The 17,665-nt window shown below is 48.9% G+C and overlaps 7 protein-coding genes across 7 annotated transcripts; 3 read left to right on the top strand and 4 right to left on the bottom strand.

Annotated features, from left to right (window-relative positions):
• Window positions 1–267: 267 nt before the first annotated feature.
• Window positions 268–2,066, bottom strand: V8C40DRAFT_257014 (uncharacterized protein). Its single transcript, XM_083218394.1, has 4 exons — window positions 1,913–2,066; window positions 1,746–1,791; window positions 675–1,695; window positions 268–603 (listed from the first exon to the last, which is right to left on the bottom strand). Exons 1-4 carry the CDS (start codon window positions 1,980–1,982, stop codon window positions 412–414), a joined length of 1,329 nt encoding a protein of 442 aa, XP_083068300.1. The 5' UTR covers window positions 1,983–2,066; the 3' UTR covers window positions 268–411.
• A 129-nt stretch (window positions 2,067–2,195) lies between these two features.
• V8C40DRAFT_257010 (transcription factor TFIIIC subunit TFC6) lies at window positions 2,196–4,779 on the top strand. Its single transcript, XM_083218393.1, has 2 exons — window positions 2,196–3,626; window positions 3,687–4,779. The coding sequence occupies exons 1-2, from the start codon at window positions 2,435–2,437 to the stop codon at window positions 4,676–4,678; spliced, it is 2,184 nt and encodes a 727-aa protein (XP_083068299.1). The 5' UTR covers window positions 2,196–2,434; the 3' UTR covers window positions 4,679–4,779.
• V8C40DRAFT_257009 (hemolysin-III related-domain-containing protein) lies at window positions 4,630–6,284 on the bottom strand. Its single transcript, XM_083218392.1, has 3 exons — window positions 5,328–6,284; window positions 5,036–5,266; window positions 4,630–4,973 (listed from the first exon to the last, which is right to left on the bottom strand). Exons 1-3 carry the CDS (start codon window positions 5,871–5,873, stop codon window positions 4,809–4,811), a joined length of 942 nt encoding a protein of 313 aa, XP_083068298.1. The 5' UTR covers window positions 5,874–6,284; the 3' UTR covers window positions 4,630–4,808.
• Window positions 6,285–6,466: 182 nt separating this feature from the next.
• V8C40DRAFT_257006 (translation machinery associated TMA7) lies at window positions 6,467–7,250 on the bottom strand. The gene is made up of 3 exons (XM_083218391.1): window positions 7,135–7,250; window positions 6,957–7,046; window positions 6,467–6,886 (listed from the first exon to the last, which is right to left on the bottom strand). Exons 1-3 carry the CDS (start codon window positions 7,154–7,156, stop codon window positions 6,792–6,794), a joined length of 207 nt encoding a protein of 68 aa, XP_083068297.1. The 5' UTR covers window positions 7,157–7,250; the 3' UTR covers window positions 6,467–6,791.
• A 331-nt stretch (window positions 7,251–7,581) lies between these two features.
• Window positions 7,582–10,488, top strand: V8C40DRAFT_121166 (kinase-like domain-containing protein). Its single transcript, XM_083210937.1, has 4 exons — window positions 7,582–8,455; window positions 8,519–8,763; window positions 8,812–9,713; window positions 9,783–10,488. Exons 1-4 carry the CDS (start codon window positions 7,734–7,736, stop codon window positions 10,371–10,373), a joined length of 2,460 nt encoding a protein of 819 aa, XP_083068296.1. The 5' UTR covers window positions 7,582–7,733; the 3' UTR covers window positions 10,374–10,488.
• A 2,558-nt stretch (window positions 10,489–13,046) lies between these two features.
• On the bottom strand, window positions 13,047–13,427 carry V8C40DRAFT_270473 (RlpA-like double-psi beta-barrel domain-containing protein; the record flags this gene model as incomplete). Its single annotated transcript, XM_083220191.1, has 1 exon — window positions 13,047–13,427. One exon carries the CDS (start codon window positions 13,425–13,427, stop codon window positions 13,047–13,049), a length of 381 nt encoding a protein of 126 aa, XP_083068295.1.
• A 1,331-nt stretch (window positions 13,428–14,758) lies between these two features.
• On the top strand, window positions 14,759–15,788 carry V8C40DRAFT_257000 (GNAT family N-acetyltransferase). The gene has a single exon (XM_083218390.1). It carries the CDS (start codon window positions 15,047–15,049, stop codon window positions 15,608–15,610), a length of 564 nt encoding a protein of 187 aa, XP_083068294.1. The 5' UTR covers window positions 14,759–15,046; the 3' UTR covers window positions 15,611–15,788.
• The last annotated feature ends 1,877 nt before the right edge of the window (window positions 15,789–17,665 follow it).

Below are 17,665 nucleotides of genomic sequence, written 5' to 3'. Positions count from 1 at the left end.
ATCCCGTTAATATACCGAGGTTCGGTTCCGCGGTTCGCTGGCTGAATTGGGAAATGGGGGACGGCCCCAGTGTGGGGTAGCGTTGAGATACCCGGTAGCTTCAACGGATGAAATGTTCTTTCACCTTGTTTACTGTTAAGTAGACGGAATTCTTTTATTATTCATGTTGTATAATGTTTTTAATTGGTGCTATTGAGTAGATCGTAATGATGTTATATTGCAAGGTGAAACACTACGCAGACCGGTCACTTCATGATAATTTAGAAACCTTTGATAGCTGTGATCCCCAGTGCTAGGCACTTCCTTTGTTTTACAGGTCATGGTCTCTATAGCAGATAATTCATTGAAGCATTTGATTAAAAGCTTACGCCTAGCTGATGAAGTCTTCTATCAAAAGCAGTTGTTCATTCTTCACAGCTTAAAATCGGCATTCGTCTTCTCCCATCCAAATGGTGATTGCTCCATGTTAGCCACCTTCTCCGTAAGCCTCCCCTTCAAAATCCGGTTCCTTTCCGAGCAGAGTTCGTATGTCGTCGAGAGATTGAATAGCAAGGTATGAGATGACAAGCCTGAATCGACCAATTTCTCCAGTATATTTCGCCCCTGTGAACCATGGTCAATACATCTGCATCCTCATAATCGCAATGTGTGAATGACATATATCAGGTACTCACCTCTTGAATCCGTCCTAGGTATATGAGGCACACGGCCTGGTTCACGCCAATCATCTCATCTGTTATTGTTATGTCAAACTCTTGCCACTTCTGCAATGCTGCCTCATAGTTGGAATCTGCCATGTCACACAAGGCTAGAATGAGCTTCTCGACGTTCTCGGTATCCTCGGAACACTGGCTTGCACAGAGCTTTGCATTCCCTATATCGCCGAGATGTAGCCAAAGCAGTGCTTTAGATAGCGCTAGTTTACCATCGCCCCGGTCTCTTAGGCTATTCAGATGGTGCGCTGCGCCAGAGAGATCGTCCATCTCAATCAAGGCACCGGCGACTTTGATGCCCAGCTCATGGAGACGTGATTTCCACAGCTCTCTAGCAGAGTTGTCATGTGATAGAGATGCTTTTCTGATGCGGTCCCTTGCTTCTCTGGCAAGATCATGGTAGCTCATGACGGCTCGGCGGGGATCTCCAAAGCCCAGTGCCTGCAGCCGCACGTGCAGCACGCGCAGCTCCCATGGCACAAGATGCTCGTTCGTATTGTCATCGATGTATCTGCGGGCGTCATTCAAATCCTCTAGCGCTTTGGCCTCCTGGGCTGCAAGTGAAGTAGCATCGATCAGGGTGAGACACGCAAGTCGGGTATACAGAAGCCTAAAGATCCTAGTAGCATCTTGAGGATCGACACTGCTGCCATTTATAGTTGAGCCTGTTAGCTCTTGAGCTGCCGCAATGGCTGCGGCTCGAAAGTGGCCTTTGGCTAACAGCTCGTCTATGGGTGTCTCCGAGTTGGGCTGCTTTGGGGAGTTTCGGAACGCAGGAGGGATGTTTTGTACGTTTAGGGGATGGTAGATCTCAGGCTGCAAGAGGAATGTGAAATCTTTTGGTCTCGCCTCTCCCAGCTGAGGAGTCGGAGACGGCGGAGGCCGAGGTTGTGCTGTGTTGTTGGCTGAAGAAGATCGTGATGGCGGCTGGAGAGACGGGCTGAGCTGAGAGGCCGAAGCAGTTGGAGAGGTCAACAGTCCACTAACAGCCCGTTAGACAGGGAATTTGGTCATTTCCTTTGGCATACTGACTTGTCGGCATCCAGAGGTCCTTTAGTGGAAGATCTCGGTCTTGTTGCTGTGTGAGTGTTAGCATCTCTACTTCATGTTCTCATCCACATATTGTATCGTTGGCAGTAATGGAGGGGCAGCTGCCTGTAAAGTTCGCTGAACCTAGGCTTTCAAAGTGCAGCACATACACCGAGTTATAGATGGCTTGTTTCTTCTGTGGCCTTGATCCGGTGCAGGACTGCTCGGTTGTTCACTCATTGTAAACGGCCGATGGTAAAATAATTAAGATATTGGAGATTAAATGTAGGTGAGCTCAATGATTGCATATGGTCAGTACATGTGTCTGTCTGGTGTGAGATGAGATGAGTTAGGCGATCAGCAGTGGTAGAGATAGCTGGATAATCTTCGGCCATTCTCTCTTCATATAAACGACTAGAATGGGAGACCAAAGCCATCGACCTGCATGTAACGGTGCATCCTGTATGTCTTGATACAAAATTCTAATCGCTGAATAAAAAAATACGAGAAAAAAAAATAATCATCGATGAAATTATGACGTGCAAACTCCCGGGTATCTTGCGAGGCTGAAGCTTGCCTGCCAGCTGGCTACTAAAGGAATGTATACTTTTTGCATTCTTGGCTCCACCAACCTGTGGTACTCAGACTCAGACTCAAAACTTGCATGAATCCTTTCTCACTCGCGACTCACAATGAAAACCAGAAGATCGAATCGTACAAAAAATTATACCATCGACAAATACGATTTCCTCAGCTCTGGAGATGAAGACCAGCCTCAACGGCGCCGCAAAACCGCAGATGAAAATGATGACAATTTCGACGCAGGCGCGGAGGAGCAAAGCGCTGGAGAGGAAGAGGAAGAAGATGAGGATGACGTGCAGATGAATGACAGCGGCAGCGACGTAAATGGAGCGGAGAAGCCTTCCCGTCAGCGCTCCAAACAGAGCAGGCAGCCAAAGCAGACAAAGGCTGCGAAGTCATTAGATGAGGGCGACATGGAGGTGACTGGGTATCTGGACGTTGAACTTATCCCACCCGAGGGTCAGCACAAGGGCTATGTCGGACCTTATGAGCGAGGCATGCGCGGCAAGGCCCTTGTGAGGACTCTGTACGGACCTAATCCTGAGCGCATATCAATGGCTCACGAGCTGCTGGAGAGGTGGAGCGGGTGGACGATATTTCCTCCAAAGGTGCCGCATGACGAGGACGAACCGACGGACAAGGGCTTTTGGTCTCCTGGTGGTTTCGACAAAGAAGCTCGGCTTGCCAAACAGTGGCACGCGCAGCTGGTCAGGGCGCTTCCATCCGACGATGCCTGGTTAGAAATATCTTTTCCAGAGACCGAGATGTATCGATTTCCGCAGCTGAGCATGCCGGTTTTAACAGGTCCCCATGAGACGCAGCTGGAGATATCAATGGAGCCCGGACACTGCCATTCTATGTCACAGAGCAATATACCGTTTGACCAAGACAAGGATGATGACAAGGTGGAGAGTGGATGGATGCTGGATGTGGGTGGCCTCGTTTTGAGCATGGACTGGGCGCCTCGACGAGACAAGAACCCTAAACAGCTACTTGCTCTAGCAATCATACCGCAATCCGATCAGGATATATACAACTATGAGGAGGAATCTGTGAAGCCAGATTTCCAGAAGCAAGGAATCATTCAGATTTGGGAATTTGGGAGCACCAAGACGGACGAGCAGTTCATTCGACCGTCAAGTGAGCCTGCGAAACTGCGCAAGACGCTGTGCGTGGACTACGGAAGGATCAGAAGAGTCAGATGGAGCCCATCGTGCAGCCATATCGCATTTCTGTGTGGTGATGGCAGTGTGTACATTGCTGATGCTGGGGATCTCGACGGTGAAGATGAGGGCCTCTACTGTAAGCTCAGCCCTGACATCTGCATTGTTTGAGACGACCCTTTGGCTAACAAAATAACAGACAAACTACAGAAACCACTTGCAGTACTCAGCTTAGTCGACGAGTACGGCATCAAAGCGACTGCCATCACATGGGTCAACTGCAATCGAATTGCCGTCGGCTATTCTGATGGGTCCATTGCGCTTTGGTCCATCCATCCACAACGGCTCTTGTCTCGACATCCAGTTCATCACAACGACATCATAGATATGGTATCAGGGTATCCAACCATGCCAACCATTATTGCCTCAATCCCCGTAGGTGGCACAGCTCGAGTTATTGATCTTCAGGCTCCGAGCTACGAAACTACTGAAGCCCAGAGACCTTTGGTGCATACACAGCCAGGACTCCTAACTTACAGTGACCATCTTCTTGGTTTCTTATCCATTTATCCATCTGCTAGTGCGCTAAACACGATTATTGGATTCTTACACCACGCACATTTTCCAGTCTGCCGGAGGGTATTCACAGGGGATAGTTTTCTCACCTCCTTGGCTGTCGGAAAGCTGCACCCCTTTCTGCTCATTGGTGCAACTGACGGCTCCCTGTGGTGTCTCAACTCGCAGACTGAGGTTTTCAGCAACCGGCATGAATCGACAGACAAGATACGGGTGCTACAGCACGAGCACCGGCCGGGGCGTCTGTTCCCTCCCGGCTCTCCAGCGGCTGCTCGAGGCGTCTGTCGCATCTTGCACGGCTTTACAGTCGACAGAAACAGAAACTCGAAGCCCGAGGCTAAGCCCACTGCAAAGAAGGGCAAGAAGTTACGAGCCAAGGAGCCGGCCGAGGGCGCGGAGGGAGGGCGAGAGGGGGAAGGGGAAGAGGACGATGATGAAGCCGGCGATTTGACGGACCCATCTCGAGCTACTCTACACGAGCCACTGACGAGAATCACCACCATTGAGTGGAATCCAAATCAGGATTATGGGTGTTGGGCAGCGGTAGCCATGGGATCGGGCCTTGTAAGAGTAATTGATTTGGGACTGGAGAAATACCCCGAGGGCACGGCGTGATTCGCCATGATGTATTCGGCGAAAAGAAGGCGCTTTGTAAATGTAAGAGTAGCAGCCGTCCAAGTAATAACATATGTGTATACCTATATACATGCGTGATCCAATGTTCTACCTATTCTATGGGTATCGTCTATGATAAGCACTGCGAGCCCATGCCTTCATGGTGATGATCAAACGCCTTGGCCATGCCGTAGAAATGAGTTGCTGCTGCGAGGACGACAAAAAAGTGGAAGATCTGATGGGAGTGGCCCCAGATGTCGAATGCGCCAGGGTTGCTCCTCTCTGGCCAACGAATCTGTGTGAAGACGTGTTAGAAAGCATAAAGGCTGTTGTTGTAGGTTGAGGAAGGGAACAAACCGCATAGAGAAATGCGCCGAATATGTACATGAAGCCATGCAAAACGACCCAGCTGAGGCTCATCCTGTCCTCAAGGGTTTGATAGCCAAACTTGAGCAGCCCGTGGCCTATTGGGATGATGCCAGAAAGACCGAGACTGACAAACATGAGAGCGCGGTAGGGCCTCCAAGCGGGCGTCCTAAACCTTTCAACCCAGGAGACGATAACGCATCCAATACCAAGAAGACATATCTGCCCAATAGTCGTTAGACACTTTGTCACATGCAAATAACCCGGGCTCTCTCAAACTCACCAGGTTTAGATATTCGGCCATCAAGATCGGATGGCAGAAGAAGCCGTAATACAGCGCCGGCACATAACTTCCCACAATCAATGCCACGATACCCGTGTAATCGAGCTTGTTCCCCCACTTGGCGACCTCCTGACTATGATCCGTCAAGGCGTGATACGTAGCGCTCATGCCCAGACACACGACGGCACTCCCAAAGAAGCACGCAAAAACGAGCACGTCAGATGAATTGGCGGCCTCATACCGGGGGCGAATAACGACGTAGACGTAAAGCGCGGTGAGAATGGCGACGATGGCGCCGGCGAGATGAGACCAGATGTTGACGGACTCGTTGTGCAGGTAGAAGAGCGAGCGGGCGGACTCGGCGTAGGAGGGGCGGATGGGGCGGTAGCCGGAGCGGATGAAGGCGTTGTCGCGGCGCCAGGAGGGGAGGTCGTCCCAGAGGAGGAGGAGCTTTTGCTCGACTTTGCGCTCGGCTTGCTTGATGGTTGTGAGGAGGGATTCGGAGACGGAGGGCCGGCGCTGGCGGAGGGACGGGTCGGAGGCCATTTTGATGCTTTCTTTTGTGTATCTTCTTTCCTAGTTCATGGTGTTTCTAGTTTACAATGTAAATGACTTGAATGGAAGGAATATGATTTCATTTAATGAATATTTTTCATGGTCATGTTGGGCGAGAGAGACTGTGTAAGTTGTTGGGGTTCGCTTTCAGATGTCGATGAGATGCTCCGGCGTGAGTGGACCTTTTTGGCGGAATGGTTGGGGCTCGGCACTCGAATGATGGTGGATTGAGTTCAAGGCTTTAAGACTGGTAGCGCATGTGCTAGAGGGGAAATATCCTGTTTATTTGATGGGACTGTACTGGCTCCTGGAGATCAATAGGCTATGTGATTCCCGTAGCATGAGATATTGGTATCAATACTGTACAGTAGGGATTGTCTTGGCTACCATTCCTGGCATGTGATGCCGCTTTTCGCTGCTGAATGCCGGCCCCGGTATAATATCCTCACATTTAGCACTAGGCAAGACGCAGATGCAAGATGACATAAAATCTTCAATACCCACCTATAAAAATAGATGCACATATAGTCGTCAAATCGTAGGTAACTTGCTATTTTCTGAGGCAACATGGCAATCATTCAAATCCATAGCATCGCTTCCATAGAGCGAGTCAGCAGCACTTCATGTGTCAGGTATAAGTGCAGTCTGCCTTGCCTGCATCTCATCTGCCACCGTAGACATCGAGCACCAGCAAATTGAGATAAGAACAAAATGTGTATTTCCTAACGCCTAGTGATATTCGCCGCACAGTCTACAGACCTTGTCCCAAAGCGCAGATGCTGCCTTTCAGCCTGATCCAACAGACATCGCCACGGTAAACCACCTGTTGTGGGTATCCGCAACATCGCCTGTTAGAGCTAGCAGTCCCAAATCATGTTCTCAATAACGCATCGCTTCGTCTTGTATCGTTTATTTCTTGCCGCTCTTCTTGATGCCCTGGGTACCGGTGTTCAGAGGTCCCTTGCCACCAGCCTTGGCCGCCATCTCCTTGCGCGCCTTCTCATCTGCAATAAGTCAGTCAGTCGTTGTCGCTTCGCTCTTACAGCGGTTGGTCGGACATCGGGAGAGTCGTACCGGCCTTCTTCTTCTCGAGGTAAGCCAAGTCATCCTCGTCGAGATCCTTGTTCTGCTTCTTCGGGGCCTTCAAGGGCTTGGCCTTGCCGCCTAGAAATTTCAACCGTCAGTCTCGACATTCATAGAGGGGCAGTTCAGTTTGGCGGGGGCCGCAGATGGCAGGATGAGAGAAAATCACCTTCTCGGTTGGAACCACCCATGATGAATTTGCTGTAGAGAGAAATGTAGTGTAAAGTGCAGTGTTGAGTGTAAGAGCAACGCAAGACAAAGAGAGAGTTTACTTGGACAAAGTCGGTGGTGGCTGGCAGAAAAGGCCTCCAAGGCTGATTCTTTGTTCAGGGTCGGCCTGCATGTTGCTTAGTCAACCCGCGCTAGGCTGAACACGACCAGACCCTCCAAAATCCGGTCTGCAGCGAATCTGAATCTGAAACCCATTTGCCATCATCTCGAGATCATCGCCGTCACTCGACATTTCACCATCGACTGGCTGACGCTCCGTGATTTTCTTTTTCACATCGTCATTCCAGTGACTTTTTCTCTTCAATTGCAAGCTTCCATCATTGTTCAACTCCCCCAAAACAATCCCCCGCCTTCCTCCTCGAAGCTATCGTGCTGCTTGCCTGCACTTGGGACGAGTCAAAACGTTGACCTGGTTGGACTCTTTGCCTGCCACACACACCCGTTGCCTTGGTCCATTACTGACACTTCTTCTGTCGACACTGAAAGGGAGCCCCATTAGAGGTCCGGTGGCAGAATAAATAAATAAAGGGCTTCAAGATGACGTCAAGCTCCGATGAGGGTGAAATTGTTGAGCAGAGAGCTGGAGATTTGAAGGCAACTTCACTGTCGCACGCAGAGAGAAACGGTGTTGACCGTCAGGATAGACAGCGGAATAGACATTCCTCGCCCGACTTCGATACGACTTCCAGACACAGCAACTCGTCACGACGAAGCCGCTCGCCACCGCGAGGATACAAGCGGTCGCGCGATGACAGGGATCAGTTCCCTCCTGCCAGAGCCCGAGATCAAGATCCTCGCCATGATCGCGGCGCATACGACGACTATAGGAGGGATGGCCCCAAGAGATCGCGCGTCGCATATGACGATCTCGACCGCCCTGCGGCACGCAATTCGAACCAAGGCTACGACTGGCGCAGTCGTAGGGACCGAGAGCGCGATCGGAGTCGCGACCGGGATCGATACCACCGCGGCCGAGACCGATATTCTGAACGTCCGTCGCCTCGCCCTCGAAGCCCTTCCCCTCGCCAATACCGCCGGGGAGACAAACGAGCTGGTGATCGATTCGTCCGAGAAGGCTACTCTGACCGGCACGACTCACGCGAATTGCGGTACGATGACGCCGACGTCGGCGCTCGAGGCAACAATCATGCAGCTAGGAAAGCCTCCGTAGGAGATTCAAACCAGGCACTGAAAGGTCATGCTAAATCTGACAAGGATACTACTGAAAACGGTGATTCTGCTGGTGCAGCTACTTCGAAGTGGGTAGAATGCTTTCCCTCTAAGAAATACCACCACGATATATATGCTAACATCAAGAGCAGGGATGTTCCGATGCTGGATGACTACGAAGAGCCTCAAGAATTTGACGAGGAAGCGGAGATCGAACGCCGCCGCAAGAGGCGCGAGGAGCTCATGGCAAAATCCAGCTCCGCAACGCCTCTCCTCCTTCACGCTGTCGGAGCTGCCACTTCCAAAGCTCAAGCATTATCGCCTGCCTCTTTTCAATCCGACACGCCGCAAATGTCTCAGCGGTCAGATAGCAAACCGCCCCAGTCTCCTCGTTCAAGTAAGTCTCTAACCAAACGTCACTTATCGACAACGACTAATCTGATAGACTTTGCCTCACCCGGATCGCCTCTGTCACACGACGTGCCGTCTCCTGGAGCAATGGATCTCTTTGATGGCAAAGATCTCGTAAACTCACACGCGGCAGCCAAAGCCAACGACGAAGACGGCCCCTCTGCTGCTGATTACGACCCTACCGTCGACATGATGGAAGATGGACGTAGAGATGAATTGCGTCATGGTCAAGTCGTCATCCACGGCGAGCCTGAGCCTGCGGCGGCGATTGAGCAGAACCCTGCCATTGAAGCGCCGAGTGCGCCGCCACCGAAGCCACCTATAGGCGAAGGAGACGAGGATGACGACTTTGACATGTTTGCAGAAGATTTCGATGAGGAAAAGTACGCAAGCAAGGCCCAGGTCACTGAAACGGTAGCACCCGACGAAGCAACAGATGCGGCGGAAGCAGTCGATAAGGGAGGCATTCTCGAAGGCGATGACAAGGACGGTTATTACAAGATCCGTATTGGTGAAGTTCTCAACGGTCGTTATCAGGTCCAGGCTACGCTTGGCAGGGGTATGTTCTCAGGAGTCGCACGCGCCGTTGACATCACTACCAAGCAGCCTGTCGCCATCAAGATGATGCGAAACAACGATGCCCTTCGCAAGGGAGGCTATACGGAAATCGCCATTCTTCAGAAGCTCAACGACGCTGATCCCGAAAACAAACGGCACATTGTCAAGTTTGAACGATCCTTTGACCATCGAGGCCATCTTTGCATGGCGTTTGAGAATCTGAGCATGAATTTGCGCGAAGTCTTGCGTAAATTCGGCAACAACGTAGGCATCAACTTGAAGGCGACAAAAGCATATGCGTACCAGTGCTTTGTCGCGCTGGCTCACATGCGCAAATGTAGCATCATCCACGCTGATTTGAAGCCTGACAATATCTTGGTAAGCGGGGCCCTTCTATATTCTCTTTCTTTTCTAGCGATTCATGACTAATTTGGGGCAACACTGTAGGTCAATGAGACTCGAAGTATACTCAAGATATGCGATTTGGGAACGGCAATCGACCGTTCTGATGCTGCAACCGCCCATACGGAAATCACTCCCTACCTTGTGAGCCGCTTTTACAGAGCTCCCGAGATCATTCTAGGCATGCCATATGACTACGGCGTAGATATGTGGTCTATAGGCTGCACCTTGTACGAACTCTACACGGGCAAGATTCTCTTCACCGGAGACAGCAATAACCAGATGCTCAAAACTATCATGGAGATTCGTGGTCGAATCACGCCAAAACTCTATAAACGAGGTCAGCTATCTGCTGCCCATTTCGACGACCAGGGACAGTTTGTCAGTGTTGAGCGCGACAAGGTACTCGGCAAGACGGCACTACGAACAATCAACATTGTTAAGCCGACACGAGATCTACGCACTCGACTCCTTGCTGCCTCTAGTGGTATGAATGACGCAGAAAGCAGAGAGCTTAACCACTTCATCGACCTGTTGGATCATTGTCTGGCCCTGAATCCTGACAAGAGGCTCAAGCCAGCGGACGCCCTCAAGCACCCCTTCTTCGTTACTCGCTCTGGAGCACCGCGGCGGTAGGGCCAACGGGTGTAGAGGTTGAGTGAAGGTATGAGGCATACGACTGTTCCATAGTCTATTGCCTAGGTTATTGCTCCTTTTTATGGTTGCTCATAGTGCTTTGCCTACTTTTGAACTGTACGTTTATTTACCTCGGGGCTTCTTCAAAGCATGAACCTTTTGTCGCTGACATCCAGTCGTAACTAGGCTGCCTGTGTCTATTATGTGCGATTTCATCACTTAGGATACCATTGCTTTCGGTGTACAAAAGGTCGAGGATTCATGTGGATACCGGATAGGCTTCTCATCTTTGACCGATATGAAGCCCATGATGCTTTATCCTCGAGGATGGCGCCCGCTTTTTCTGATTCATTTTTACATAAACCTCGTGGATATACGAGCTGCTCAATCATGCCATGTTACCAAGATTGGTAGACATATACGATACATCTCTTGCTTACACGTGGCGGCCATGTATGGATTCCGCCAATGTATTTACGATTGCTCCATAGAATACCATAATGTAGTACATGTTAAACTATTCTGTATCAATCTGTACCACGAGGAGATGCATGTGATGGCGCAGAATGAGGAATGTCGAAGGATGAGATTGTTTGTACGACGGTAAGCTTGCAGAGCGGTATGAAACGGGCTTTCTTTGTGTGACACGCCTCATGTGAGAAATGACATGTTGCCGAGCTCGCCGCTTTCCGGGAGGACAAGGTATAGAGAGCGTCTTTTTCTTTTTCGTTGATTCCTTTCGGTAAATGTCTTGCTTGGGTAACAGTAATGTGTTTTAAGCAAATGGTTGTTTTTTGTGTGACGGGACAAGCGGCTGAGCACTATATTGTTTTGAGATGGGGGGGAAGCTGAAGGTGTTTAGGGACGAGGATCATTTTTTTCCGATAGGTCTTTTTTGGTGTTTCACGAAGGTAATGTTTGTGTTTGTGTCGTGGTGAGGGATTAATGGGATGAGGTTTTGGGATGAAAAGCAGGGCTTGGGATGTTTGCTTGTCGTAGGGGGGAGTGTGTGATGGAGATCGAGATGGAGATGGGATGGAAGGGGGTGGACGGGATGAGGCGATGTTGTGGGAGGGAGTGAAAGGTGAATTTCAATACTTGTGAGATGTAGAAGATCTTTTGGTGTTGATGGGGAGTAGCCGTAGGAAGTTTGCATGCGTGAGGGGACGATAGCTGTATACAACAAGTGGTGTGCGGGATGGTGATCGTGCAGCCATTGTGATTTGGGATTTGCAGTCGGTTAGATGATGGTACAAGGTGCATTTCCAGTGCAGTGTATTGAAGAAAGTGTAAGTATGAGATAATTCATCGTCATGGATTCTGTTCAGGGGAGTTTATGTGGTTGATGTCATGGAGCAGCGCTGATCATGGGGTTTTAGTGCCGGAACTGTGTGGGAACATCGGGGGGAGCTGGCCGGTACTCTTTTTCTTGCTTTCTACTTTGAACTAGATTATGGGTGTGGTAAATCAATGTGAACACTACGTAGGTGACATGATCTGATTCCTACAGTGCTGTTGCGTTTGGTATCATCGTGGTGGTTGCCTAGTGGATGACGTTGGGGTTTCAAGCTGGTGATGTCTTGGCTGAACTTGCCATGTATGGCGAGGGTGTACTTTTTTTTTGAGCATCGCGTGAGAGACATTCTGAGGTTATCAGTTAGGCTTGGGATTTGGGTATGGGAGTGTGATGAGGTATATTGGAGTCCAAAGCGATACGTAGAATAGGGATCTGAGGCGAATGAGTATCCTAGCTCTCTATATCAGCCAACACGGGTAGTCAGGAGAGTTCTGGTGATTCAAGTAGAGGGCCTCTTCAGCTCGCCCGCTTGCATCCGTCAGGTTTGGTGGTCTACAGGTTCTTAATGAGTTGTGACACTGTACATGCATTGATAGGCTGACGAAGATACTGCTGTATTGCGGTGCCAGGAGTGTTTCGAAGAAATAAGCACCAATATAGACATGTCTTCCAGTCATTATTGCATTCCAGGTTCCATGAGCATATGTCAATTAATACGCAGGATCAAGAACACGTATAATCCAATTGCGTTATCGCCAAGAACGCCATTGTGTCGACTCATCTGCAGTATAACTGAATGATTGGGCAAGGTAGGATCCTCTACTGTTGTGCGTTTCTTGGTATAGCAATAGTATTGATCCTATCGCCAAAAGCTTAGTATTTGCTCTATTACTGCCGCTCTCTGTGTCATGGCATTCCATTGGCCCCGGGTTTGTCCGGCTCAGGGGTTTGTAGGTGGGGTTTGACGGGCCGAAGCGTCAGACGTTGGACGACAGTTTGCTCAATTTCTTCTTAGAAGAATGCGATTGGATGTAATGATGTTTGTTTAAAGTAGCCTCAATGGAGTCTCGGGATCACGCGGGAGGATATTGTTATTGTTTGTTAGAAAGGAGGATATTGCTGTCGTTTTGTTAAAAAGAAGCAATAGAAAGGGATACAAGCACCCAAGGCAAAGAGAAGCAACGAATGGGGTGGTATGGAATAAATAAAGTTAGGTTCGTGTCAATTCGCTCGAGTCATGCTAATCTATCTCATCCATCCATCTTTCATAACGCCATGATCATGACTCCTTGTTCCCTTCCCCTATCATCAATCCTCTCCATCTATCAAACCATTTCGCCAAAGAACCCAATGTGCATCGCAATGGCCAAGCCAATCTAAGCCCAGTCCCAAGTGGCAGTAGTACGGCCAATATCGAGCGGACCAATTGCAGCGCGGAAAGCAGCAGGCGAGAGATCAAGGTCGTTCTCAGCGCATCCCTCACAGCGGTCGACAACAGTAAGGACTGCGGATTTGCCCTGGTAGCTAACCTTGATCTTGCGACCACATGGATGCTGGCTGTCGTAGAGAATGTGCGAGACGGCGCAAACGAGCTCGTTGTCGTTGTTAGTTTGGCCGCAGGCGCCGAGGCCGGTGTTATACCAGGTGACGGAGCCACTGTGGGCAGAAGCTGCGCGGGCTTCTGCCTCAGTGGGAGCCGCAGAGCTGGCGAGGGCCAGGCAGAGAGCAGTGAGAGTGGTGGCAATGAAAGAAACCATTGTGAAAATGTTTGGAATGAGAGTATTTGGAAGTGAAAATGTTTAGAAGTGAATGTCTTTGAAAGAGAAGTTAAAGAGTGATGGTCGTTTATGTGCTGGTGTGCGAGAGAACTTGATGAGGAGAAAAGAGAAGCTGTCGTGGGATTTCAAGGGAGCTTTATAGTTTTGATGTGCTCTTTGTAACTGCTATTTTCTTCTCATGTTTGCTTGCGGTGTCGTTTCATGAGCGGTGTGTCGAGACTTGATCCCATGTTTGGGCTTTCACGGCGGTGTAGTAGGAAGCTTGATACTGTTGACCATCACGAACGAACTAGGTTTTCGGTTTTTGAATGTAGTTTTGTGGGATTTTCTTTTCTTTTCAGAGCCGAAATGGGGATGAGACACTGTTTCACAATGAGTGATTACTTTGAGATACTGGGGAAATTGGCTGTCGGGAAGATGGCAAATACAGGGAGCGCTGCCGTCTATGATTGTGAGAGCCAGTTTTTGCCATTGGATTGTCAGGTTTGCCATTGTCGCTGAGAATTCTGTCACTGTATGAATACATCTGAATCAAAGCGGTGATGTCAAATTGTTTTACAAGAGATTTCACTCGCAGAGATCATGCTCGATAGATTCCGTGATGACTCATGTCGAATCTGAATCTATGGAAGAGTTTGTAAGTGGCATACACCGTATCTAATTTTACGTTCAAGTAAGCCATGTGCCCCGGAACGGTGATCGACAGGTTCAGATCCCCATTACGTTGATTCAGCGAATAAAGCATCTCAGGAGGGCTATTGAAGGGCCGTATTAGGCAGGCTACCACTCGGCACCAGTGTCTGTGCCGCGCTACAATGCGAATATGAGACAGCCTCAGCGGTTTGTAGACCTAACGGGTTTCAAAGCAGGATTCTTTGTCGGGAAGGCTGTGAATATAAACAGACCCATGACAGCGGCACTTTGCTTGATCAAACAGCAATTGTTTAGTTTAGAGACGCAGTGCGGTGATGTCTGCAGTTGCTTTCCCCATCGTACTGCCGACAATATATCACCAATACAGCCGTGTAATTGTACCACCAGGAAACTGCCATATTCTACAGCTCCATCAGCCAAACATTTCCACTGTGAATCCCGCTGAACAAGCCAATACATGTTCAATTAGCAAATAAACAGCCGCCGATAACAATCAACAATCCCCGCATCAAGTCGGCTTTTGATGCCGTCTAGGGACCAGCCGCTCCACTTGGTCCGACCGATTTTTCGGGGCCCCGAATAACCGTCGGCAGCCGGGTCTCTTATCGAAGGGCGTGGAGTCTTTTTCTTCTTTTGCTTTTTTGTGATTTTGATAATGTCAATTTAATAATATAAGACATTGACATCTATCTTATCAAACGTGGAGATGAATTTGTCCGTGATGACTCGATGTTTAAAATGAGATACATACATGTGCTCTATACGTGATATATAAGGCCGCCGGTAAATGAGTCAAAACCCGGGCCGATGTTTCCATAACAAAAGTGGTGCAGCCGCAGTGAGTTCATTTACACAAGCATCGTCGATAGCCTCGTACGGTGCCTTTGGTAAATCCCGACAGCATCAGCATAAAGACATCTTTAGGTCCTTCTCAAGCACCAAAAATGGGCAGCAACAAAGACCCTGCATTCGTCTTGTCCCCCGTGACAGACGCCACAGTTGTGGAAAAACACCTCACATCGCTACGAGAGCTCCTCCAGCACTGCATCAACGATGAGCCAGACACTTCGTCGCTCGGCTTCCTGGCGCCTTTGACAGACCACACGGCCATCAGCTACTGGCTCGAACTCCTACCTTCAGTCATTGGGCCTAGCGCAACAACGACGTTGTTAATAGCGACGGCTCCCGGCAGCGACAAGGTCGTTGCTACCGTACAGCTCGCAAGGATGCCCAAGGAAACGCACTCTTACAAGGGCGAGATCAGGAAGTTAATGGTACATCCCGATTTTCGACGGCACGGTCTGGGGCGGCGGATGATGGACGAGATTGAAAAAGTTGCGAAAGAGTTTGGATTGGAGTTGTTGCTGCTGGACACGTCGAAGGAGACTCCGGCAAGGCAGTTTTACCTAAGGACTGGGTGGACGGAATGGGGGATTTGCCCTGATTATGCAAAGTCGTCGAGCGGACACAAGCATGATTGTTGTTTCTTTGTCAAGAGCCTGGTATAGAGTTGATAGAATACTTGTGTATATATTGAGTGATGAGAGGTAGGTGGGCTCAAATTACGTCAAATTTTGTTTGGCATCGCATATACTTCATATTATGGCCTCTTTTTGCATATACCTTTCGTGATTTTCACATTCGCAGATATCTAATGGACAAAACGAGACGGTATGAGTGATAGTCGGCGAGTTATGGCAACTGACTCAGTTCCTTGTCTTCGTTATAAGTTGATGTTCTGCCGATAGCATATTACCAATAGATTTGCGTGTTATTGCAGCAATAGGCCAGTAAAGAAAAATAGATTAACTGTATAAATCTATAAGATATTGGGTGAAAACTGGCCCAGGTACTTCTCAATGGTTGTAGGGTTTATTATCGGCTGCACCTTTAGAGATCTGGCTCTTTCATTGGCATACCTTCCACATAGAATTCGTTTACCATAAATTATCATTTAGTAGAATCATGGCCTGCACGTTCATATACTGGACAGGATGTACCTCAAGAAGAGAGAAATAATCACAATTCACATAAACCATGAGCTTCCTTTACAAGTACGTGATATAACTCTCAAAGCCGTCAAGAATAATTACAGAACAACAAATTTTCATATACCTTTACATCATAAGCCTGCATATCATACAATTGGCATAGTACTCCCGTACTATTGTTCAGGTCCTACTCACTTGTACATAACATTGTACACAGAGGAGAATGAAGATACGTCTTTCCCCGTCATGGAGTGGATTTTTCACACATATCCTTGTCAAACATGTTGACTCTAATGCACCAAGGCTTTGGAATATGCAACAGTCACAGGGTATCCGTGAATGACATCCATATAGACCGATTGTTACTTTCGAACCCGGCTCGATAGCCGGTATCCCCCGGTTAGCAATTCCGACGATATATCACATAGCATCCGGTTGGCAAGAATACCGATTCACCTCTCATATGATCAATACTATTGACTTTTTTTTTCCCAAACGATATATCATCGTCGGAATGCTACGGCTTTGGCACGTTGAGAAATTTTGCTTACACGTGAACAAGCCGGGGCCCCCCGCGTCGTATGACTTCCCCTTCGGACAATTTCTGCTTCGGAGCGAGCCTAGTTCTCGAGATCTGATACCTTCTTCGCAAGGCTTAACACCATATCATGCGATCCAAGCGGGATCGGTGACTACCGGGCCCTGTAAGGGCTGCTGCGCCAGATCACCTCACTTATCATGCGATCTCCCCTACTAGGATTAAGAAGTCAGTGCAACAACGCATTCCCGGATCCGGCCGCATCAACTATCTTGTTTAGCCATGCCTTTCACATGAATGAAGTAGGGGGTTCCAATTAATTAATGCGGGATCCCCGTGGGAAAGAAAATTTTCTCTCGCGCGGAGGACCTCCTCCTTTACAACGTGCATATCACCTCACTGTCAAAACAGGTTTCTGGTGTAGGCGTCAATCGCCAGCGTACTATTGGATTTGCCTACGAGTAGACCGTGTGACTACGGCAATTCGTCTTGCAGGTTCTTGAATGACTTCAGTCTGTGATGCGGAGATGCCTCTAGACAGGCCTTTAACCAAGCCTCGGGCACCCTTTTCTCCCACACCTCAGATGATCTGAACAGCTGAAGTCATGCCATTTCAAGTAGTGAATGCTTAAAAACGTCACTATACTGACAATAAAGAAAAAGTCCTTCTGTCAAATCGGCTCTGACGCCGGGACTCGATAATGGAGCGGATAAGCAGGCTATTGCTACTATACCAAACTATTAACGAATGCTAAAGTAGCATCGACAGCCACTCACTGACCGGCTCTGTACGGAGTGCCCTATCATTAATCACAAATTTCCCCGTGGGATCTCCTGAGATGTGGTTTCATATGGCGTTAGAGAATTAGGCCATGAATCGTTCAACGCTTCTTGTTAATTATGCCGTATAATGCAACATTAGTCCGATATCACAACACTACACCACTTATGCTTTATTCTCATTGGAGAATTCCAAGGCATGGCCAATGGAGGTATATGAATTTGCTCGGCAGAAGCATGTCAGGACTTGCCGG

Source organism: Trichoderma camerunense (genome assembly GCF_050948025.1).
Source record: "Trichoderma camerunense strain CBS 138272 chromosome Unknown V8C40scaffold_23, whole genome shotgun sequence".
Classification (NCBI taxonomy): Eukaryota; Fungi; Ascomycota; class Sordariomycetes; order Hypocreales; family Hypocreaceae; genus Trichoderma; species Trichoderma camerunense.
Note: the sequence above shows the minus strand (reverse complement) of the source record. Positions and strands in the feature narration are given on the sequence as shown.